This window comes from Argiope bruennichi, chromosome 8 (genome assembly GCF_947563725.1).
Source record: "Argiope bruennichi chromosome 8, qqArgBrue1.1, whole genome shotgun sequence".
NCBI lineage: Eukaryota > Metazoa > Arthropoda > Arachnida > Araneae > Araneidae > Argiope > Argiope bruennichi.
The window spans coordinates 125,494,033-125,519,264 of record NC_079158.1 but is presented as its reverse complement, the minus strand read 5'-3'; the positions used below and the strand labels follow the sequence as shown (position 1 = coordinate 125,519,264).

General features: G+C 29.9%; 3 protein-coding genes across 3 annotated transcripts; 2 read left to right on the top strand and 1 right to left on the bottom strand.

Moving 5' to 3' along the window:
* Positions 1-251: 251 nt before the first annotated feature.
* Positions 252-4,493, bottom strand: LOC129980760 (trace amine-associated receptor 7g-like). The gene is made up of 2 exons (XM_056091145.1): positions 4,467-4,493; positions 252-1,260 (listed from the first exon to the last, which is right to left on the bottom strand). The coding sequence occupies exon 2, from the start codon at positions 1,254-1,256 to the stop codon at positions 252-254; it is 1,005 nt and encodes a 334-aa protein (XP_055947120.1). The 5' UTR covers positions 1,257-1,260; positions 4,467-4,493.
* A 10,441-nt stretch (positions 4,494-14,934) lies between these two features.
* On the top strand, positions 14,935-15,585 carry LOC129980759 (TD and POZ domain-containing protein 4-like). Its single transcript, XM_056091144.1, has one exon. It carries the CDS (start codon positions 14,935-14,937, stop codon positions 15,583-15,585), a length of 651 nt encoding a protein of 216 aa, XP_055947119.1.
* Positions 15,586-19,153: 3,568 nt separating this feature from the next.
* On the top strand, positions 19,154-19,807 carry LOC129980758 (speckle-type POZ protein-like). The gene has a single exon (XM_056091143.1). The coding sequence runs from the start codon at positions 19,154-19,156 to the stop codon at positions 19,805-19,807; it is 654 nt and encodes a 217-aa protein (XP_055947118.1).
* Positions 19,808-25,232: the final 5,425 nt, after the last annotated feature.

The following is a 25,232-nucleotide window of genomic DNA, read 5'->3' as shown; positions in this document are numbered from 1 at the left end:
ACTGTAATATATCTTGGGGGGGGGGGGTAAACTAGACTACTTTATGTGTTAACTAGGAATAAACATGTTAATTAGGAATAAACATGTTAACTAGAAATAAACAAACTCATTCCAAACAGCAGACTTCCCACTAACCTAAATAGACTAATTCTACTGAAGCAGGATTATCCAAAGCTCTCGGAAAATTAGGAATGCTATTGGCTGATAAACTACTATTCACTGCATTTATGTAATAAAGCAAATAGTGAGATTTAATATGAACAAAAGCATTTTTCGGCTAACATTCTGGGAAATTTTTTGAAAGCATTTCTGTAATCTTTTCTCAAAATTGCGTAAATAAATGGATTTGCTGACGAGGAAATGAATATAGAAATGGTTGCTAAATAATTGTACTGTTGTGGGAAATCTACTCCGACGAAGTAGTTTAACTGACTTATAACAGAATAAGGCGTGAAGCAAATGTAGTACATTAGGACAACTACCATCATGCTTTTGATGGTTTTGCGCATGTGCGATCCTTGGCTGACTTGAGCTGGATTGGCGAGATGTGGGCGAACGGATTTCTTAGACTTTTTGGCAGTTATCATTATAACAGCATTACAAAAACTGATTATTACAGCTGGTGTATAAAAGCAGAATACATTTCCCCATATTAATGCCTGAAGGAATTCCTCCGCCGAGGTTGTTTTAAACTTTAAACAACACACTCCAAAGCTGTAATCATAGTCATTCCATTCTGGGGCGCCACCTATCAGACCTATGACAACACTCTGAAGGAAGATGTAACCACAGAAGATGATCATTATTTTATGTGTCATCATGGTCGGATATTTGAAAGGATAGCTGACCGCTATGGCTCGATCCACACTGATGAGGGCAATATTGAAGGAAGAAGAGCAGGCCAACATGTAGTTAAGACCAGCGTGGACTTTACAGGCACTCGGACCTAATGGCCAGTGGTCAGCAGCCACGGCCACAGCTGAAGGGAGCATCAGGAATATTCCAGTAAGAGCATCGATAGCTGACAGATACATAATCAGAATGTTCGAAGCTTGGAGTTTGAGAAATTCATCCCATAGCGACACCAGAATCACAGAGACATTTCCGATGATGCATGTGAGGGCAATTATGATAGTGATGATGCATCCCAGAAGATTGAAGAATGTCTCTCGATGATAGATGAACTTGTTGTCCAGGTCGTCGATGAACGTTCCGTTCAGATGTTCTGCTTCCATACTAATGTTCGTCTTGGTCATCGTACTGCAAGAATTTTACAAAGTGCAAATATTAACTAAGGTATTTCATATAATAGGAAAAAATAAAAACAACATTCTTTTAGAAAATTAATGTTTCTTTATGCTTCTGTTTCTTACGTTTGTTTGCTAATATTTTCAAATTGAATTAATTGTTTAAAAGCCCCACAAGGCATTTATTTTTTCAATATTTTGAAGATCTTGATTACTCTTTCTGTTCTGCTGAATTAGCATTTTGGCATAATCCGTTTTTTTTTTAGCTATTTTAGTTCCTTACATTTCGTAATAATATTCATTTTACAAAGTTTTATAACGCCATTTAAACTATTTTCTTCAATCTTTTCAAAAAAAAAAAAAATCTCGGACAAATGACAATTCCTGAGGCAGTAAATCTAATCCATTACTAAAATTAAAAACTTTTTTTATTACGAAATACATTTATCGAAAATGAAACTTCAAAATTGAATGCAATTACAATCTTTCTTCAAGAAAATAACGTTTGAAATCTTACTCTTTTCATAATTGCTGAAGGTTAAAGCACATTAGTATTCCTATTTTCTTACTAAAATTAAAACTAAGCATCCAGTTTAAGGTTTTACTTCTTATTTCGGGATTGAACTGAAGCAGTCTCTTACCTGATAAATTGTTCTTTCTTTATAAATAAAATTTTAGCACAGAATTTAAAAAGCGATTTTATCTTATCTTTTTTAACTTTTTAACTTTAACTTAACTTTTTTTTTATCGAATGAATATAAATTTATGCATTTACTTATATGATAATCTTTCAAATATTTTCGCAAATGTGTTCTCAAATTGCTTGAAAAGCGGAGAAAAGATTGAAGAGATGTGAATGGAGAGATGTTGCATGGAATTATTAAGGGTTCTAATATTTAAAATATCCAGATGGAACATTTACAAAGTTTCACGTTATGTTATAAAAACATAAATAAAAATGAATTTTTAAAAATGTTTAATTAAATGAAATAAATTTTTGATCAGTAACAACTTTCACATAAAAACATTTAAAGAAAGAAATTCATTAAAATTTAAAAAAAAAGGAAATTCAAAGCATTCCAGATACAGAATTTTGATGGATAACAATTTACAAATATTTATGCTAGTGAAATATGATTAGAAGAATTTCTGAAAAAAAAGGTTTTCATAGTGGAACCTTTGATGTTATACAAAATGAAGCAACTCTTCTTTTAAACATTTTTCTTGCATTCCCGTATGCACTTCAATTTCCTCCAAATTCAAAATATTTTCTGGGATCCCATTTTAGACATTTTCTTCAACGGTTTTGTCTGATTTTGAAATTGCTGAGAGCTTTTGTCTTCTTAAGCAAATCAAAACTGGCACATGAAAAATGGAGCGACTAGGAAAAATATAATGCCTTGGAAATAGTAATTTTCAACTGTTAGGGACCAATAGGGTCCGACTTAGTAATTACAAATAAGTATCTGTTTGCGACAGGTATCGGGATCAATACTCGACGCCTCCACCAAACTGTCTCGTAGATGAAGTTAGCGTAGTTAAACCTATGCTAACTAACACTCGCTAATGTCAACTCGAGACTTTATTCCAGGAACTAAACTTACATCTGTTTTTAGCCACAAGACGAAATGACTCGCATCTTTCAGATTTAGAAAGAAACAGAAACTATAAGAACATTCTAGAACAAACGAGAAATAACAGAAAGTAAATCAATAACAAAACACTTTTTAGGCAACTTGCTTGCAGTCAGATACGAACTTGTGAATTGTTGTTTTCAGTTCCTCCCATTCTGTCACTAAGCCATTCAGTCCGCGCCAAGTTATAAAGTGCAAAATTGTATGTATGAGATTGAAAATAGAAATTGGAGAAATTGTGGAATACTTTACGAGGATTCACATTTTTTTTGGGGGGGGGGGATAAACCTTCATTAGAAAGAATGTGAGAAAATTGTGTCGACCATTCTTGTTGATTATAACTAGGGATTGCAATACCGGTATACCGGGATTTTGAGTCATTTGTACAATTTTGTAATACCGGTATTCACAAGTTTAAACACTGGTTTTTCGGTATTTACTAGAAATTTTTAAAATTGTCTCCATTATATGTTCAGACATCGCGAACATAGCAAAATAGTATACGTTTTTGTTTTTATGTCACCCTAACGGGCGAAATTAATTAGCTAATTAATGGCTTACATCTAAATTAGCGAAACATGGATTATCCCTGAAAGAAAATATTGTATCCATAACGACTGATGGACCAACAATTATGAAAAAAGTTGGAAAGTTGATTGGTGCAAATCAGCAGTTGTGCTATGCACATGGAATTCAATTGGGAGTAATAGGTGTATTATACCAAAAATATAATGAACAGAAGAATCCAAATACTGGGGATATAGAAACTTCGGATTTCAACTTTGAAAAGAGTAAGAGTGAGAGTGATATTGACAATGAAGATAATGACAATGTAATTGTTGAAGAAGATATTGCTAATGAGGATGAAATATTAACCTATCAAGAATTGCTTCCTATAATTTATAAAGTTCGAAAAATTGTTAAGATATTTAAATGTTCCTCTATAAAAAGGATATATTACTAAAATATATACTAACTGAAAATAAAACAGAATATATGTTAATATTAGATTCTAAAACACGTTGGAACAGTTTACTCCTAATGATGGAATGATTTTTGAAACTGAGAAATCCAATCCAAAAAGCAATAATCGACTTAAACCTGTAAATTAATATTTCAGATTGTGAATTCGACTTAATATCCAGAACTGTATCATCTCTACTTCCAATAAAACTGACTATTGAGGCATTATGTCGGAGAGATTCTATTAACAGCTAATGCAACAATAAATTTCATGTGGCAGTCAATGAAACAACAGCACACATCACTATCTGAAGAATTATATATTGCATTGAAAAATCGCACAGAAGAAAGGCATACAGAAATAGAAAATGTCTTATGGTATTTACATAATTACAGTGATTTTAAAAATGAAAATGAAAAAGAAGAAAAGAAAATAACCAATTCAAATCTGATTAAGTTTAGAGTAAATTTTCTTAAAATGTTTTACCCACAAACCTATCCACATTCAGAAGAATTCGATTCAATTATCGAAGATTATGATGTCACTACTGTCGGTAGTGAAAAAGAATTGTCTCTTGAACAAAAATTAGAGTTAGCGATAAATAAAAAAATTTCAACGAACCAAAATACAATGCAGAAATCAGCTATATCCAAAACCATCCGACGAGAAATCGATTTATTTGAAGATGAGGGATTTAGAGGTAAATACTGGGAAAAAGTATATCGCGCATTGCTAACAGTATCACCAACTAGCGTAGGTGCTGAAAGAGCGTTTTCGACGGCCGGTAATTTTTACACACAATTATTTTTCAGGCTTAATGACAGTACAATTGATGCATTATGTTTTTTAAGATCATATTTCAAAAATTTGTAATAGTACCACAGACTGAATAGTGATATTTGCACTTTTTTTGTGATTTAAACAAATAAGATGTTTCTTTATTTTTTTGTGATTAAATACTGTTATAATTTAAAAGTTACAAATTATTTTTTGTGATATTTACACTCTCTAATAAAACTGACAAATAAAACAAACACCTGTGTTTTTTTTCTTTTTCTAAAATTTCTAATACCGGTATTAAAACCGGTATCCCGGTATTAAGATTTAAAAAATACCGAATACCGGTATTGAAATTTTGGCCCCTAATTATAACGTCTTTTCTTACAGAAATTCAATACCAATAGTTAAGCTATTGTATTTGATGCACAGAGGGTTTATAAATGAATATCCCAGTTTTTAAAGGCAATGAAAAGAAATTGAAATAAAATCTAACCTTGCTGTTCATCGAAAATTACAAATAACAGTTGAAAGTTTAAATTTAAAACAGTTAGTTGTTATTAATTGCAACAAGTGTTTATATAGAGGCCCTGCAAAAAGGCGATACCTTAACTTATCCCATACTTTTTCAGCATCTCTGATGCGACTTGTTGAAAGTCTGCAGACACGCATGTCTTAAGTTCGTTAACGTCAGTCGATAACGAAGAAATAAACTGTTACTGTTTAATGTGGACTCAGAAAAAAAATCAGATATTATTATATACACATACTGTATCTTTTCAGAACTTCACACCAAGCATGCCGAAAGAATTGTGGAATGAGATATCCGCACTGCTTCGATATCCTCCGTATTCCTAAAAGGGGATCATATAAAAAACACTTATAATTGTGTTGAATTTAAACTTTCAACTGTTATTTTTGAGTTCCCAGAAACAACAAGGCCGTACTTTGTTTTGTTTTCGCTTAGCTGAACTGCAAACTTTAGATATTCATTTATAAATACTTTATATATACAGTCATATGTGGATGGTGTACATTTATGCAATTTGGGACCATTTTGCTTATTTATGGTTCATCATTTTAATTTGTGCCTAACAGGGAGCATTTTCGATGTAATTTTCCTTTATTTAAATACCACAAATGCGTCTCCAATAATAAAATAACAATTTTGTTTTAGTTTAGCTTGGAAAAATTCGGCATTTATATTTTTATTTGCAGTGCTTTACGATAACAGTTTTATCACAAAATATACACGTATGCTTTCTTCTAACTGCTAATTGCATTAACCACTTCTAAGTAAGCGTCTTTAATCTGAAAGGAAGACCATGCGATTAATTACTTAAATTGCATTTCGAATACCAGTATTAGCATTTCTCTATCAGCTCAATTCCCAATAAATAAGGGCCGCGGTGGCCCGGTGGTAAGGTCTCGGCTTCGGAACTGGAGGGTTTTAGGTTCGTGACCCGATTCCACCGAAGAACCGTCGTGTAAGGGGGTCTGTTGCACGTTAAATCCGTCATGCCAAACGTCCTCCCGTTGGTGTGGTGTGGTGTGGAGAGGGGGGTGCCAGCTCAGGTGTCGTCCTCGTCATCTGACCGTGGTTCAAAATTACGAGGTCCGTCCCAAAATAGCCCTAGTGTTGCTTCAAACGGGACGTTAATATAACCAAACCAAACCCAATAAATAAAGTTTAATTACATATCGGGAAAAATCAATATTCTAGATACAAATCATTATATGAATTATATTCTCGACCTCTATGACACTAGCCATTGTGCATTTTTTTTATTGTTAAATATCCTCTATTATAATGAAATCGAAACTGTATTAGATTAAAGATATTTTGAAATACCAATGCTCTTGTTTTGATGTGAGATACAGATTCTCGTGATACAAATACAGATTTATTGAGGACGTAATATATTTATTTCTTGGAAAAAGTCTTTCAATTTTTTTTCTCTGACTGAACACAACATATTGTGTAAACACATTAAATGAAAATAGCCTGAATTAAATTATTTTTATAACATGAAAGGTTATGTTCTTTTTTCAGACGCTGTAATATATATCCCAAATACAAAATATTCAAATCTTTATGTTTTGAATTCGAAAACATAAATTTCATATTTCAAAAACAAAATATTAAAAAAAAAACAAGGAACTTGAATAAATTTTGAGGAAATTACTGATTTAATTTTTGATTATTACTTTTAAATGAACGCCGTAATTTTTAATCTCTAAAATTAAAAATCTCTAAATAAAATAGCAAAAATTTTGTGTACTTACGAATTCATGTTTACTTTAAGAAGAATGAAGACGGTTCTTAATACTTGAAAAGAAAATACTTCTCAGTAAATTTAAAGAAGAAAGCAAAGGATTTAGGGTGGAAAATGTCCGGGGACTATTTAGCTTTAAATCTGTAGTAACACAGAACAAGCAAAATCTGAAGATGATGTTTTCTGTATAGCATCATGCAACTTTCTTGCTCACACGTGACTTAATCGATGAGAAATAGCTATTTTAATCGAAATTATTTTTCTAGTAAGTGAACGAAGTGAATCAATGAGTACTCAGCAGCTAATATCGCAGATGTTAACATGGGTTAACATCGATTATTTTCTTTCAAATAGCCCTTCTTTTACAAAACATGTTTTCTTAATAAAGCATATTATCATAAAACATTTAGAATCGATACAGTAACGATTCGTCTGAAAGAAGTTAAGAAATGACGAGCTAGATTTTCAAGAGAAGTTACTCTTGAGATACATATTTCCTGATATCTGACTTCCATTGGCAGAGTTTTAAAAACCGAAGCACCTGCTCATAATGGATAGACATTAAAAATTCAAATTGTGGATTGTAAAGCGAGCAATAAAGTACTTAGTCCAGGACACGCATTTTGAGATAAAGTTATTTTCGCAAAAGATTAAAAAAAAACTCAAATGCTGCACTGCTCCAAAGATAAGTATTTCATTAGTATAATGTTATTTGAAGGTACAGTACTAAGGAATAAAATGTTATTTGCAGATATAGTGCGTCGTGAGTTGTTTCATAAGTATCACTAAGTTTACGAACATTTCTTATGTACCTATCTCTACAACAAGCGTCAATTTGACGACTACATACATTTAAAGAAAAAAACAACCACTTAGAAGGCAATATAATTTTACTTTATAAGTAAAAAATTAAAATATATCTATTTATAAAAAGCTTTCATTATTTAAAAATTTTAGTATGCATTATTTCAATATTATACTTTTATTTCGCGCATCCTTTACACAAACACTGAATTGTGTTTGTACACTTTCCTCAAACAATCTTTTCACATATTTTACAAGTGTTATTGCTTCTATTTCTTTTACAAAAGCAAATTTGGTAACCCTTGCGTTCTTGCGAAGTTCTAGGTGACGGGAGATTATAATCTATGCTTTTATATTTTTTTCTTATTTCCTTCTGCGAGTTTATTGGTCAACTGAAATAGAAAATTCTTTAGGATAGTTTTGATGTAGTCCATTCTTGTATAAGATCTATGCGTTTATTGCCAATAAATCTCAAATGTTGAAAGCAGTTATGTCTACAGAGGCCCACGAAAAGATGCTGCCTTGATGGTATATTTGCACGCCATATGGCATATACTGTGTCGAATTCAACCTTTGTATCATTGAAATATGCTGTTGTTTCCGGGGTATATTTGTTATTGTTTTTGTTTTTTTCATTAGCTTTGCGATCGCATCAAATTGACACACATTCGTAAAGATAGGTATAATACATAGAGAATTAAAATATTTCAACATGTTTGAAGAAAATAGACATCAATATATATTTACCTCGTTCAACGGATAAAAGTCAGTGCAAGAGATAAAATAAAAATGCCAACTTTATTTATAATTTTCCTTATAATATTTGAAATGTGTCAAAATGACGCTCTTCTGTAAACCTAGTGGTATTGCAATCCTTACTTGGGAAAATGGACATCATCATACTGCACGGTCATCGCTACTTGGGAAGATGGACATCGGGTATTACTACGGGTTCTTAGAATCTTTCTTGATTCATGAAGAGAGTGAATTACACAAATGAAGTAAGATTAGTTATAGAATGTACAGCATTAGGGAATAAAGCTTTCATTTCAACCTAAGAATAAAAAATGATATTTTGAATTTTTTTTCTGTAGTTTAAGTCATATTTTTAAATGGAATTCTCAGCGATATCTTTCATTTTTGTAATCAGAGCGAAACCGATTTATTGTTTTTATAAATATAAAATTATTTATTTTTTAATCCATTGTTAAAAATAATGGTGTAGATATTTTTTTGGATAATACAGGTACTGTACTTTCAAATAAAACATTGGTTGAGCTACTTTATATTTTGTTCTGTTTAATTCTTCTTCTAGAAGAGCAACTGAAAATCTTTCGTTACAAATATTGATATTGTAATATCTTGATCAGAGAGTAGCTAAGAGAGTAAATAAGAGAGTAGCGTAGCAAAATAATTCTTTTATTTACAGCCTTATATATTTACAAAAAAAACAAACACTTGTTATCATCTAGGTTACAGTTATTTACAAAAATTCCATAACAGTTGAAAGTTGAATCACGAAATAGTCCCACTATCAAATCGGAGAATAAGTCACACACACACACACACACACACACACACACACACACACACACACACACACACACACACACACACACACACACACACACACACACACACACACACACACACACACACACACACACACACACACACACACACACACACACACACAAAAAAAAAAAAAAAAAAAAAAAAAGAATGCTAAACGGCTACTGTAGGGCCGCTCTAGAAATCCACTGATCTTTATCTGGTGGATTCTAACACAGAAGCCCGAATCACACGGAGCTTCTCAAAAATCAGTAACAGTTTTTCCGTCCTCCGAATTCTAATTCAAAGCCTTTTTCTCTCCTCTCCGAAAAAAAAAAAAATACCGTATTTTATTTCCATCAGATATCAGCCTCCAATTTTCCCATTTGTGAACTTGAGTTTCCTATTACCCAATAGATGCTCAGCAACACTTTCTCAATGGTCTCCACTCAATCGAAGGAGTATCTATTAAAGATCCATCTGTGTGACCGACCACAGCTAACACTGGCTGAAGTACACCTGAGTTTGACATTTAATGACAACGACTGCCGGTGATTGATCGTTTCCTGAAGATTTTAAAAGTCTCTTCATGAGGAAAAAAATTTAACATCTGGATGGTTTGACGTTCTTCTGCCTTGAGCACATGATGGGTCTATTTGAAACGACGGGGCACACAACTGATTTCCCACACTTGGATTGTAACAAATGGCAAGACGCAATGACTCTCCCAGTGAAGGATATACCAACTACAAGAAGAAGCATTTAAAAATTCATGCAAAAAATACTAAATTTAACAAACCTTTCAAATAAGGTTTTAATTTATAGAAGTAGTGTACTTATAACTATCATTTATTCCATAGATACTGTGTCTTTAAATAGCTTATATTCGTAAGCGCAGTACTTGTAAATAACGTCATTTGTATTGCCTGTAAATAATTACTTCTATTTAACTATCCATTACTTCTATTTAAAATCACTCATAAATTCTATTTAGTATCTGTAAGCGATATTATAACGAAATGTGTTACAGCTTTGCGCGGACTGAATGGCTCAGTAGTAGTATACTATGAACTGAAAGCGACCGTTCGTATCTGACTGTAGCCACGTTACCTAAAAATTGTTTTGCTGTTGATTTACTTTTTGTTATTTCTCATTTATTCTAGAATGTTCTTATAATTTCTGTATCTTTCTAAATCTAGAAGATTCCAGTTATTTCGCCTTGTTTATAAAAACAGATGTAAGTTTTAGCTCCTTGAATAAAGTCTCGAGTTGAAATGAGCGAGTGTTATCCTTGACTTTAGTTAGCACGGTTTATCTACGCTACAATATCTATAAGGGATCTGTCGACCAATAAATTGAAACAGCTTCATTTTAAAAAGTAAATTACATACCTGTGGAAACAGGTTACACTATTGATCCTGAAATTTATAAAACAGAAGTTGGTTTCAAATTCTATTACTGCCTCCCATTTTTATTTCTTTCACTTTATTAATTCATTTTTTCAGAAAATCTAAATTAAGAATATTATTGTCAGTTTAAAATAGACGTGCATAAGAACATCGAAACCGCAGAACCTTTATTTTTTTTCAATGACTGAATTTAATCAGTCATTTATTTAAATGTGTGCATAATGTTTAAATCCTTCAATAATCTAACGCTCTTTTCCTTCTTTAGCTTGAAATATCATAGCATAAAAATATTTTGTCCTGGATTTGTTTCATTTTATTTAACACTGTAAAATACTTTTAACTACATAGCAGTAACAAGGTGCATATTAAAATATTGACATCACCGCTACATATTTAAGTTTAAATTCTGTTAGTAAAATAATAAAAGTATTATTGAAAAATTTTCTTAAAGATGCCTTTAAACCTTTTTAATTTGGAGGAAAACTGTATGAAGATAGAATTAACATTCATTAAAAAATTATTTATTTAATTATTTAAATTTTAAACAGAGATAAGAAAAAGGGTTTTCGTAGAATTATTATCTCCGCAGTGGTAAAATAAGACAATAAATTTATATTAATTTTTAATTAAAAATTTAATAAAAATTTTGAAAACCCTTTTGATATTGAATTCTTGTTATACAAGAAATAAATATCGGTCAAACTTGACGAACAGCCTGCCTGTAAAGCGTTTTAAAAGATTTTCCGTGATGCATTTTTCTTAATCCATACTCGTTGTTTAAGAAGAAACAGTGGTCAAAAGTAATAGAAATGACAGAAACGGTATTATGGACATTTATCGCGGAGAGATGTTTTTCGCGAAACCTGGATCTGAGAATAAATAAACAAATAAAGGCAAATTAATAATAAATTCAAAATTCACGCAAAAAATATTGTGCGATATAAGTTTTTGGGAATAATTGTGAAAATAATTTTTCTACATGTGTATTTGTTAAATATTTTAATTAGTATTTTTTATTATTAATAATCGGCTGCAGTTCTCTATGCTTTTACAAACAAAAGTAAGACATGCAAGAAAAAAATGTGGAAATAAAAACAAACTTTGAATTAAATTTTATTTAAAAATTAAACATTGATGAATCGAACTTCTTTATTAAAAATTAATTATAAAAATTTAATCCTCACTTTCCAATAATTAATTATTAAATTATTTAAAAATTATTAAAAATGGCAGTCTCTATAGAAATGCATCCCTTCTTTATGTCGTATTATATAAGTTAAAGCATTTTTAAAGTTAAAATGCTCGAATTACCACTTTTTTTATATAATAAATTTAAAAAGTTGAAATATTTAATATAAATAATGCTTTTATTCAGTCTTATGAAAGTCGTGCTCTTATATTTTTAAATCTTTTGAAAATTACGTGAAGTTTACACAAGAATAGAAATAGTATTGTTCTCATTCAAAGATAATGAGTTATCTACCTCCATTGTACTTATAGTGACAAATAATCAGTAAAAGATAATTCGAAAAATATCACATCATGTTTCGAGCTTTTAGAATATCATGCTTGAAATGGGTGCATTGTCGAGTTAATGCAGGAAACTTTTTTTGGAACTGATTTCTGACAATTGTCGAGTAATTATGGGAAATAGTATAGGCGCAATCGAAACAGCTGATCTCGATTCAAGTATTTATTACATCAATGCCAACAGCTTCTCCTGGAAATTTGAAAATATTCGCTCTTGGAAACAAGGAGCAGGCAAATGTATAAAGAGCAACAAGATAGAATTGGAAGTTAATGGCGAACCGGAGAAATGGCAAGTTCTTTTGTATCCCGATGGCTTCAGTGCAAGAGTAAAAGAATATTTTTCACTTTGGGTTAAGAAGTTGTCAGACACTGAACGAAATGTTTCGTTTTGCTGTAAAATTTACAATTCAGAATCTAAATTAATCGTTGAAAAATGGACCTATGATGCTCTGACTTTGGAAACTGCTCTAGGGTGGTCAACATTTTGCAAGCGCAGTGACATTGAGGGAGACGAAATTATTCAGTGCGACGGAACATTTAGAATGGATATTACCGTGGCATTTTATACCGCAAATAAGAATGTCCACGAATCTCTTGAAGATTATGACACCGATAAAGTGAAAAGATCAACTGATGTCTGCAGATCCTTGAAAAGTCTTTTAGTTGCCGAAACTTTCTCTGACATAACCATCGTTGCGGATGATGAAGAAATCAAAGTGCATTAAGCCATCTTGAGTGCAAGATCCGAAGTTTTCCGCCAGTTAATCGAACTAAAGTCCAGATTGGAGGATTCTTGCAGACTTGCATTCGATGACTTATCTAAAGACGCATTAAAAGAAATGATTCGATTCATTTATGCTGGCGAAATAGGCAACGTTTCCTTTGAGGTAGCTTGTGAACTTTTCTATGCTGCCGATAAGTATAAACTGGAACTTTTAAAACAGGTATGTTCAAAGATATTAGTCAATAGTTTAAATCAAGATAATATACTCCGGGTTTTGCCCCTAGCAGAAAGGCACGATTCAATGGAACTGAAGGACTCGTGTCTTCATTACATTACAAGTAATAAAGTGCAGATACAAAAACAAAAAGAATGGAAGGAATTATTGCAGAAGGATCCACAATTAGCTAACAGTGTTATTGAAGAGTTCGCTAAAAGACGAGGAATGGTTTAAGTTTGTGCGATGTGTATAAACATCTGAATTTTCCTAAGTGTCATTCAATCAAACCTTTAAGATGATATGATATCAAATTTTAGATAACAGTACAAAGGAATATGAAACAAATACTTCGGATAGCCATTTTTCAAATGTCATTCTCTTTGTACGACAGCACCTTTCAAGAGCAAAAGATATTCACAGTGCATTTTTCACCAATCTCCAACATAATTATGAATTAAATTTGAATGTACACTCCTCTACTGGAAATGGAAATTAGCAAAATTTTGCTAAGAAAAAAGTATTTGTTGTTGAATTTTAAGACTGTAAATATGAAAAAAAAAAAAAAAAAACGCTTAGTTTTTACATAAGTGACAAATACTTGTTCTTTCATTTAAAAAAGTTATTATGAAATACGCATGAATGATATGATTTTAGTCAGTTAGAATAAGAGGAAATTATTACGAAAAAACAGTTAGAAACTTAAATGAAAATCAAAGTGATAGAAAAAAATGGAATCGGAAAAAAGAATGAGCATAGAACTGATGTAATGTGTTCAACATTTCGTTTTTAATAAGCTTTTCTATGTTATTATAAAATGCCAAAAATGGAGTTTTATTTTTGTTACATAAATTTCAATCACATAGGGTGCATGAAATAATATTTTTTATTTAAAATAATTTGTCTTTTTTAATTTAAATATAATAAGTTTTTGTTTTGTGTGAAAAACTCTTTTCAAATAACATCCTGAAAGCGTGAACAAAACTTTTAAGAGACGTTTTTACTAATTGTATTTGCAAAAAAAGAAAAAAAAATTAGAAATTTTAAATTATCGATTTATTTGGAAAATGTTTTGATACCGATTTGCAGCTAAATGTTTCTATCACAGTGATTCAATGATATTATAAAATTCCAAAGAAATTTTGCTAAAAAAATTAAGTTTCAAAGAGTTGTTCTATCTTGAATAAATGAGAAGTAAAGGAATATAATAAGAGGATATAATAATTAGTTTTGAACGAATAGAATGGTTATTTATAGAAGGTTACAAGACATTTATTTTAACATCAAGCATTAAAAAATCCATACTTTCTTGGTTACTCTTGGACAATGTTGTCTTATTAATTCCATCCAAAATTAAAATTTTCTTATTTCATTTAGCAGATTGCTATAATACAATTTCTAAACCTCTTTCTTTCCTTTGGTATTTTAAATGCAATGCTTAAAGGAAGTGAAACACAAAGATATGCTTCAACCTTTGCTCACTGATTAGTTTCTATTCTGCAATAAACATATCCGTTGAATAATAATACTCTGTAAAAACGAAAGAAAACTGATATAGCAGAAATGGAGTTGATTTTTACTTTTATCTCTTCGTATGATAAGAAATTGCAAAATGATAACAATATCAATAAATAATCAGGAATCCATTTTTAATTGTATTCATCTTTATTGATCACATTAAACGAAAGATTTGTCTTTCGAAAAGCATAGATTTGCGATGTCTAATAACGGTTTTATTCATTTAGTTGATCCTTGATTGTTCATGCAATTTATGTGTTGTGCAATCTTTAATGGTAGAATCAAGATGAAGATATTAATATTAGTAATCTCTGTCATTGCCGGCATTTGTACATTTACTTCTATACCTGAAAAATTCTATACAACCCTGCTCATTCGAAACAGTTGTGACAGGAGATACAACGACCTGGCCGATTCCATGTTTAATCTTCTCAACAGCGGAGCCTTCTCTGATTTTACGATTCATGTTGGCGGAGAAAAAATCAGGGCTCACAGAGCGATATTAGCAGCAAGATCCGAATTTTTCAGTAGGATGCTCCTATCAGGACCGGATGTTAATATGAACGAAATCATAGTAGAAGAGATTCCTAGCAAGGCGGTGAAAGCCATGCTCCGTTTCATATACTCTGGTGAAATAGAAATGTATGCTTTCAAAGCTCTTGCGGAATTGTACGTGTCAACCTATATCTTCAAAGTACCGTTCCTCATAAAGATACTTCATAACATTTTAGAAAACAGTTTGAATTTGGATAATACAATCGAACTATTTATTTTGGCCAACAAAAACGGTGATGTGATTTTGGAAGAAAAAATTTTGGAATTCATGGTAAAAAACGTTTTATACATAGAGAAACGCAATGACTGGATGGACTTCTTGAAAACCCATCCAGTTTTAGCAAATAAAGTTGTCTTGTTTCTAAATAAGAAGTATCAATAAGTATTTTTGATCAAAGTAAGTATCATAATTGTAATACTGATATAAAGCCAAAGCTCATCTGAATATGTTTTTATAGAGCACTGAGCATTAGAAATTAAGTTCTCCTGTTATTAAGAGCTAATGATTAAAATAATTGTTGAAATTGTGATAACTATATAACTTGTACAATTACCATATTTAATAAAAGCATGTTATAATTGTTGATTAAGCTTTGACAAATAGAGTTTTGTTCTAACATTTAATTTTCAATAAATGTTTATAGCTTAAAAATGTTAATTAATACCTTATAACTTTGTATAGTTTTAAATTTTAATGTATTTTTATCAAGCATTAAACTTTAAAAGAAATCATTTTCAAATTACTTTCGGTTAATTTATTATTATGTTATGTTATGTGTATGTTATTTCTGTTATATTTTGTGTAAAACATTGTTATTTTCTTCTGTTCAATGTGGAATTGATTTATCTAAAAAGGTAAATCTTTTTACGTCTCTTTTTAACTCTGAAATGTTTCGGAATATATATATATAATAAGAAAAAATTGAATTGAAATTAGATAAACTTTTAGTAAATTCGTTTTTTTTTTTTTTTTTTTTTTTTGGATGAATGAATTCATGTAGAGTTCTGTGTAAACGCATTTAGCAGCATAAATACATTTACATAGAATCTTACCTGAATAGAAGTATACATATACATATATATATTAACAACATAAGTTCAAACAATAAAGCAATGAACGAACTGAATTGGAAAATTCTGTTATATTCTCTGGTACTTTTATTTTAAAAAAAAAAAAAAAAAAAGCATTTATGAAAAAATTTCTTCGTGCAATTTTCGATTAAATATGATAGTTGTGTAAACAACAGAAGATCAACCCATAGATGGATTTCGTACAAAATTTGATACAGATTTAACCAAAGACATAGCATTGAATACTAAATTTCATTCATCTAGTAATTCACATTTTTTGCATACATCATGTTTGCATGCATACAGATATGCGGACTTTTTTCGATGAATTTTGTATAAAATTTGAACATTCTAGAACAAGAAATCTACAAATTTGATGCAAAAATCATATTCCAAATTTCATCCGTCTGCCTCTGTTCATTTTTAAGTAAGCAGTCACAGAAAACAGACATAATTTCAAGATTGATTTTTTAATTTTGAAAGGCCTAAAATGTGCAAATTCCTCAAATTCTCGAGACCAACTTTTTTTGGCCATTATAAAAGTTACTATATAAGTCATAAACGAGTTTTTTGAAATACAAATGAAGCATGCAGTTTTTAACATTCGCTCTCTAATTCTATAATGTACTAAAAAAAGTTACATGATTGGAAACACTGACGCATGTTAAAAATTTAACAAATTATTACCTATATTTTTTTACTTTTAAATTATTTTTATTTAACTTCTTTTGTTACATGCTTGCAAAGATAGACTTTTTTAACAAATTTTTCATTCAACTTTTTATTTAATATATCTCTGAAATTTACTATTCTGTGAAGTTATGAAGAATAGCACTACATAGAAAACTATTTTCATATTTTAATTAGAAATTAATTGATTAATTTTAATTAAAATTTAATGCAAGTGAATAGCGCCATGGGATATTAAATTTCAGGGGAAAATAAATTTGAGATTCTTTAGTATTTATAATAATGAATATATTTCAGGCAAAAATGTGAAAATTTTTAAAAGAAAAAGCCTTTAATAAATACTAATATTAGTGTATTAAGAAGTATTTATTTATTTTCAAAAATATGATGTCAAAACAAAATAAAAAAAGCGTGAAATTTTTTTTAGAATACCGAAATGAAACTCGGTAAAAATGAAAATAAAAATTCTTATTATAACAATGGTTCAAAATTAAACATATTATAGATGCGATTTGAATTTTGCCAATTTACTTACAGTATTCTTATCAGCACCTTACTCTCTTATAGCTAATTCTTTTTTTAAATTTTAGTGTCTTAAAACTTTATTTATTTTTGTTTCCACTAAGCTGAAGGAAGATATTACTTTTAAACAATAACAAATCAGAGATTTATTAATTTCAAAATTTTATCTTGAAACAACATTTAAATGTTCTATCCACTCGAATTATAAAAATCAATTTTTAAAGAAAATATATTTTTTATTCCTATTTTTTCAAGATTACACCAAACACATTTATTCTAAGAATATTTCTTTTAATTATTAATTCATAATTTAAGCTTTTGCGATGAATTAAAAATTATTAAATGCTTCTTAGAAATTCCGAAAATTTTATAAAGTATTATTCTTGTGAGATTTTACTTAACTCGATTTATTTCATGTTTGTGAAGATGAAATTTTATAATTGGTTTTTCACTCGCTTCCTGGTGTGCTAAAATTCTAAATTTTTTTACAATTCTTATTTGTATTTATTTTTTTATTAAAAATCGCTACTTTAGCATGTTTTGGCTTTAATAATCAGCTTAAAATTATTTAAATTTTGATTTTATAGAAGTGGTGATACATAGCCGGAACTGAGAAAAAAATTGAAAATAATATTCCATAATATTTATAGAATTGATTTATAAATTTAAGATTAAAAAGAAAAATTAACTATAAAATTATGTGTAAAACCCTTTTGTTAAAAATTATATTATTAAAATTAGAATATATATATTTTTTGATTAAAAAATCTGTAATATTATCAACAATAAATATCATAAAAATATACGTTGACAATTTTTGAAAATTAACAGAAATTACAAATAAAAATAAAATTCCAATTTATTTAAAAGTATGTCTATAGGCATTGTAAGTGTTTATGTTTTTATATTGGTCCTCAGAAATTTAGATTAAAAAAACAATATTTTACTTTTCAGAACAATTATAAAAGCTATTTTGATATTATTATCCGCCTTTGGCAACCAGCTCGTAAGTCCGGAATATTGATTTTTATTACTGTTAAAGTTTTAATTTTAATATTTATTTAAAACTGCAGTTTCATTTTATTTTATAAATAAAGATTACAATACTTATGAGATTGAAAAAAATGAATTTAAAGGAATTAGTCTGCTACAAATTACAGTATATGTAAATTAAAAAGTATAAATAATATGAAAAAAAAACGAAAATAAAGATTCTACTTTAAAGTTAGTATTAAAAAAAAACGTTTTTTTTTTTTTTTTTTTGTTTTTTTTTAAATTCTATTTTAAGATTGGAAAAAGCCCGTGATAGAATTATTTGATGGATCAGTGAAATTACTTTGAATTTCATCATGGAAATAAAAAAAAAAACTTTGTTATAATCGCAAACGTGCGCGAAGTAAGTCAGAACGAAATTCTTTTATCAACTTCTTGAAGAAAGGACGATTTTATTCATGCGTTCAGAATCTCTTCGGAAAACTGATAATGTATCATTGGGCTTCATTTATCAGGATTAAAACAATGAGTGAAAAATGCAATATCGAAAGTCACCTGATAGGGGAGTTATTATCTGAAATTCATTTCATCTCTGAATATTATGAAGACAGAATCGGTGGATAAATTTTTATCTTCTCTTTATATTCTTTCAATTTCTGGGAATAGACAGAAATATGTCAAATTTGCACATTTATATCCTATGCTTTTCTGCTGCTGTGCTTGTATGTACCCAACTGTTCTCTTCCTCTAACTCAAGTGGGTCGCATGATGAAGTTCAAATAAAAACTTCGGAACTTCGAATGGTTGATCTGTGCGAAAGCATGTCTCTTCTGTTCCAGAAAGGTCTGTTCTCCGATTTGACTGTAGTTGCCGATGGCGAATTCAAAGTTCACAAAGGCATCTTAAGCGCCAGATCAGAAGTTTTTCACCAAATGCTCGAATCGCAGAGGGATTTAGAGAAGATTGTTATAGACGGGATCTCGAAAACAGCGATGGTTCAAATGCTTTTCTTCATATACACCGGTCACACAGAAGAGTTGTCCGTTGAGGTTGCTGTTGAACTCTTCAAAGCGGCCGACAAGTACAAGCTGCATCTTCTAAAAAGTATGTGCTCAGATATCTTGATGGGGAATTTGAACTTGGACAATTTGCTTGAGTTTCTGTCTTTGGCAGTAAAGCACAGTGACGAGAATTTGCAAAACGCCTCTGTGGATTTCATTGTGGATAATATTCTGGCAATTCGAGAACACAACATGTGGTTGAAATTTGTTGAAACTCATCCGCATGTTGTTGTTAATGTGTTAATGGTGCTCGCCTCGAAGAAGTAAACAGACGCTTTTCTCAAGATTAACATATTATTGTTTTTTAAAAAAGCTGAAATATTTTTATCATATTTTTAGTTCGAAAAAACTACACCTCAGTATTTTGTTATAAGAAATATATTCATCACATTTTTCATCTATTTGCTTTCTTATTCTGGTGTTCGAAAAAATAGTGCCGTTTCATTCAGTTTAATGAGCACTATACATCAATAAAAACACGAAACTAAACATCAAACAGGTAAGAACAGAATAGAATATATTCATATAAATGAACAAATAAGATAATTCTTCGTGACGAATGTCGAGTTCAAATAATATTTGTACTATTTTTCATATTGAAGTCACGTGTCATCTTTGACTCTTATATTATTTTCTGTGTCAATTCATACAACTGTTTAGGTCCATAGAGTATCTGAAAATTTCACATAATATTTGTGATGAATTATAACATCTACGAATGATTAACTTTTGCAAATAAATTTAAAAATACAATAACTGAATGTGCATGTTATTTATGGATACTAATACTGATTGTTAAAAGCTGCCCAAATGCAAGGAAAATCTTTTTTAGTCATCTAAGAAAATTGATCTTATCATTAATAAATTTCATCAATAAAATGATAACTTTAACTTTTCAAGAGATTTCTTTTTTCTTGGAGGAGGGATTGAGTTTGGTTTTAAGATTTTTCATTCTACCAGAAATCGATTGCGTGAATTTAAAAAGAGTGCATGCTGTTCTTGTCATAAAACAAATCTTTTTGGAGATTTTACATCTCATAGGGGGGTGGGGTGGAGGTAGCAGTAAGCTAGATGAACATTTCTTAAAAAATTCAAATGTAAATGTAATATTTTTAAATATCTAAATTTACAATAAATCCATAAGATCTAAGAAATAAATCCAAATGTTCTTTAGATTGTTAGTAAGAAAAGCAAATATCTCCTCTACCTTTCATTTTAATTCTCTTTTAATGAAATAAATTTTGACTGACGCATATGCAAAAGCGCCGCAGAAAAGTTTCTGCTTTTGAAAACACAAAGTAATCTAGCATTTCATTTGATTTGAAAATATTTAATTAAATATTTTTATTAGATTTAATTTTTCTACTTCTTTCATTTTCTTAATACAATGAAGAGAAGTCGGATAAAACAGATTCTACCGTATTAATTTTTTGATAAAAATTATAATATTTTTACAGAGAAAAATCGTATTAATTTCTTCATATAGTGACTTGGTTTCAGTTTCATGATATTTGTTGAATTTCTAATCCGTCCTCAATGTAAAATGTATCTATAAAACAAAGCATTCGCCAGATGGATAGTATCATTTATTGTAATGTCATTCACAATAAGAGATAAAAAGTGATATCTTCAGATAAATTTTTACAGCGTACATTGACAAAAGTAAACTAATTAGCACCGATAATAGCCTTTTCTCTGACAATTTGATACTTTCATTTTTTGATTTCGTATTTTTGAGATATTTTGGTAGCAGCTTCGAAAGTTAAAATGTATAAACTTTTTTGCCATCTTAACCTTAAGAATAATTCCAATGATATCTCATTGTGATTGATATGCTTTTATAGGTATAATCTTATTTATTGCCAATTTCCATCATTTCTATACTTAAATTTTTAATCAATAACTATCAAGTAACTATCTATAAATAAATGTAACAAATATTATTCTGAAATCTAAGTGGCAATACAGAGAGGGACAACTGAAGAAACTAAGAATAAAAATTTATATATTTCCTCGAATATTAAAGGCTATGCTTATATTAAAAATATTTTTTTAATTTGGCATCTTTCTGTTTGGTTTTATAAAATATCAAAAAGGATAAAAATATATTCCACATTGCTTATATTCAAATCGAGATATAGTGAAGAAAATCAAGTGCACTTTTATGAAAAATATATTTACATATTGATGAATTTATAACAAAATTTGATACAAGCTTAAACTTTCATATTGAAGTTGTATCAAATAGGGTTAAAGATTGTAGAACAGAAACATATTTGCTCAAGTTTTTGTTAATATATATATCTTGTTTTCTATATCTAGGTAAAATTAAGATATTAACTTTTGGTTAGTTTATTAAACATAATGGCCCTTTTATTTCTTTAGATGAACAAAAATGCTTTTCAATTTGTAGACGAAAAGAAATCCAAAGTGAACAATCAATCCACCATTTCTGCAAAGTTACTGAAAAAGCGACCCACACAGTCATGGCCTTCATTCAACCATTTTTAACTTCGCATTTCCAGGAAATATGTTTTAGAGCTCTTCAAACGCGTTCAAAATCCACTCGTGAGAATCAAATTGGAATAAATTACTCTTTTAAATCCACATTTCCTTTTCAGAATGATGAGAAGATGAAGAGAACCGGCACAATAGCTCGGAATGGACATGATTCCGGTAAGACGAAACACGTGTCCATCTCCTGATGGACATCGAATCACTCACTCCGAGTCCAAAAAAGTACTGTACCTAGGGAGATTTCTTTTTTCATTCAAACGAAAGAGAGGCGTGAGACGAACGCAGTGACTTTGGACCACGTCCAAATAGAAAACCATCATCCGGTCATTCCCTCGTAGTAGTTTCTATCACACACTCGCTGCAACCAGGAGAAATTGTTAAAATTGGCTAAGATCACACGCAATTTTAATGGTAATACAGAAAACGCTTTGAAAAAAAAATGTAGTAATATTGTTGTAAAAAATGAAAAATGCTGCCTTGTTTTATAATAAAGTGAAGAATAGTAAACAAATCGTAAGATAGTGGAATTAGGAAACCCAGGAAACCCAGTTAGAGGAAATATGATTTAAATTAGAGAACGAAATTATGCAAATGATAGAATATTTTCGTCAGTGTTTTTACGTTGTCCATCCATTTAGCCAATGTTTATGCAATGTATGAATATTTTCTTGCTATTGAAAAGAATATTGACTCAGAATATTACAATTAATAGAAGTGTTATTTTAATAAAATAATAAAATACTTTAAGAAAGTGTTAATTTTATAATGAAGTGAAAGACAATGGAATTGCAGAGAAAAAGCACTTCGAGGGCATATGATCTAAAATAAAGAGGAACGAAATTATTCAAATGATAGAATATTTTCGTCAATGCTTTTAAGTTGTCTATCCATTTAGCCATGTTTATGCAATGTTTGTATATTTTCTTGCTATTGAAAAAAAATGTTGACTCAGAATATTACGATAAATAGAGTTGTTATTTGATATATCTGTTGATGATGGTGCATTCGTTTAAAGCAATGATTTCTTTCTTAAGAATTCAACGGCAAAATGGAAAAGAAATGTTCAGATTATATCAATTCGCGTATGCATAATATATAAAATTAGGATTATATGCAGGTGGTTTAAAAAATTTTCCTTTCCATAAACATGAATTCCATGAAACATATGATGAGTATTTATTTTAATAATGAATTCCATGATACCTGATTTCACTTTGAATTTCCATAGGAGAAAAGGTGAAACATGGGAGAATTAATGTGTACTGAATGTCGATTTAAAACATACAAATGTATGCATTTGTCCATGCTAACTGAAAATCATTTCAGTTTTTCTTCAGAAGAATTCATATTCACAATATCGTCATTCTTTTATTTCTCTTCGCTTTTAACTATTTTGCATAGACGTTATTGATTTCATGTTCCAAGTTCATTTTTGTCCACTTAAACGATGAGTGTTACTTTTCATCTTAAATAATAAAATAAACGGTTTACCAAAATATTCTTTTACACATTCTTTTGCAATCTTTGATTTCTATTTTAGGATGTTATTTAAATTCCACAACTTCCAAATTCTGTTATTTTGGCTAAGAACTTTTTCTTTTAAACATATTGATATTTTCTAATTCTGTAACAAAGAAAAAAAAAAAGATGAACTAATATGGTGGTATTACTGAAAAAACTGATTTCGATTAAATATGAATTTAGCATCAACTTTAATATAGTTATATTTTTAGAAACATTGCGCATTTAATTGCGATCATTTAAATTCTATTATTTATTTCTTATTGCATTCAATTTTTAGATGAAAATCACAAAAATTCTGGTCATTAAGTTATTTTTTGTTATTGTGTTTTTGTTAAATCCTTGTATAATTTATAACGCACTAAATAACTGGCAATTATATTTTGACAATATTTGCTTGTTTTTTTTTTTTTTTATCTTGAACGTTTTACTGGCCTATTAATTTCCCAAGATACTTAACAAATTTTCTATTTAATGAAACTGAAATTTTTTACAGAATCAAATTTTAAATATTCTATATAAATCATTTCCCGGCAAAGTGAAGTAAATCATTGGAAGGAATTTTTTTTTTTTTTTTTTTTTGTTTTGGAAAGATGAAATTCTCAAATAAGAATATATTATCTCCACTTCGCTTTTCCTTTCATTTAATCACTTTTACTTGTATTTCGACAATACTGACTATTTAAACTTCTCTTAAGAAAAATACGACTTGGAAAAGCACTTTATTAAAAAATGAATATTGTTACAAACCTCTAATTTTGCTTCCCAGCATGAATAGTGCCATTGTAAGAAAGGCCATTTTACGATCAGTCCTGTAGGTGCTGATCGGGTCCAGCGTCAGTGATCTTAGAGCTTGATGAAACACTTGGCGACCGTTTGGTGACTTTGGCAAGAAAATAGAAATTAATGGAAATTTCGAGAATTTTACCGCTCCATCTTATAGAAACTCAGATACGCCCTTATTGATCCGATAACCTTCTACGCCCACCTCCCGGGAACTATAAAAGGACGGCAGTTTCAAGCTGAAGTGAACCAGATCGGAATCGGAGTCGTAGGCGAGTAACGAGTCTTCGAGAGGATAGTGAAGCAACGGCGGAGTGCCACCGTCGTGAGGAGCTCAAGCTATTGCTGAGCTGTGTGTCGAGTCCAGTTGTCTACTGTGGAAGCAGTGTCGTGTCGTGTGTAAAGTAGGCAGTCGTTTAGTAGTGAGCCAGCAGTTGTAAACAGTTAAAGCGAGGAGACAGTGAGAACTTCAGCCGTTTGGAGAGAGAGAATCTCTGAGGATCCCTTCTCCTGCAGGATTCTGTCTGGACGCTTTGCGTGCTGTTGTCGATTACTACTTGTGGGCTACTGTTTGTTGTAGTGTGTTGTCCTGTGTGTTCGTCTCGGCTGTACATATTTGTCATCTGTGTCTTTGTGTTTAATAAACGTCGTTGTTGTTTTCTACTACAGATCTGTTTATTTCTGCATCGACCATCAAATCTTAAAAGAACCCCTACGGACGAGGAAATGAATCCGTAACAAAAAAAAGTATTAATTTTTTTAAATTAAAAAAATTATTAAAAAATAAATATATTAAAAATGAATAAAATCAAAATTATATTTCCAAATTATAAAATTAATACTTTCTCGTATACGAAGTATAGAGGAAGTA

Coding starts and splice junctions, on each gene's coding strand:
- LOC129980760 (XM_056091145.1), bottom strand. CDS start 1,256: ATGACCAAGACGAACATTAGTATGGAAGCAGAACATCTGAACGGAACG.
- LOC129980759 (XM_056091144.1), top strand. CDS start 14,935: ATGAAGATATTAATATTAGTAATCTCTGTCATTGCCGGCATTTGTACA.
- LOC129980758 (XM_056091143.1), top strand. CDS start 19,154: ATGTCAAATTTGCACATTTATATCCTATGCTTTTCTGCTGCTGTGCTT.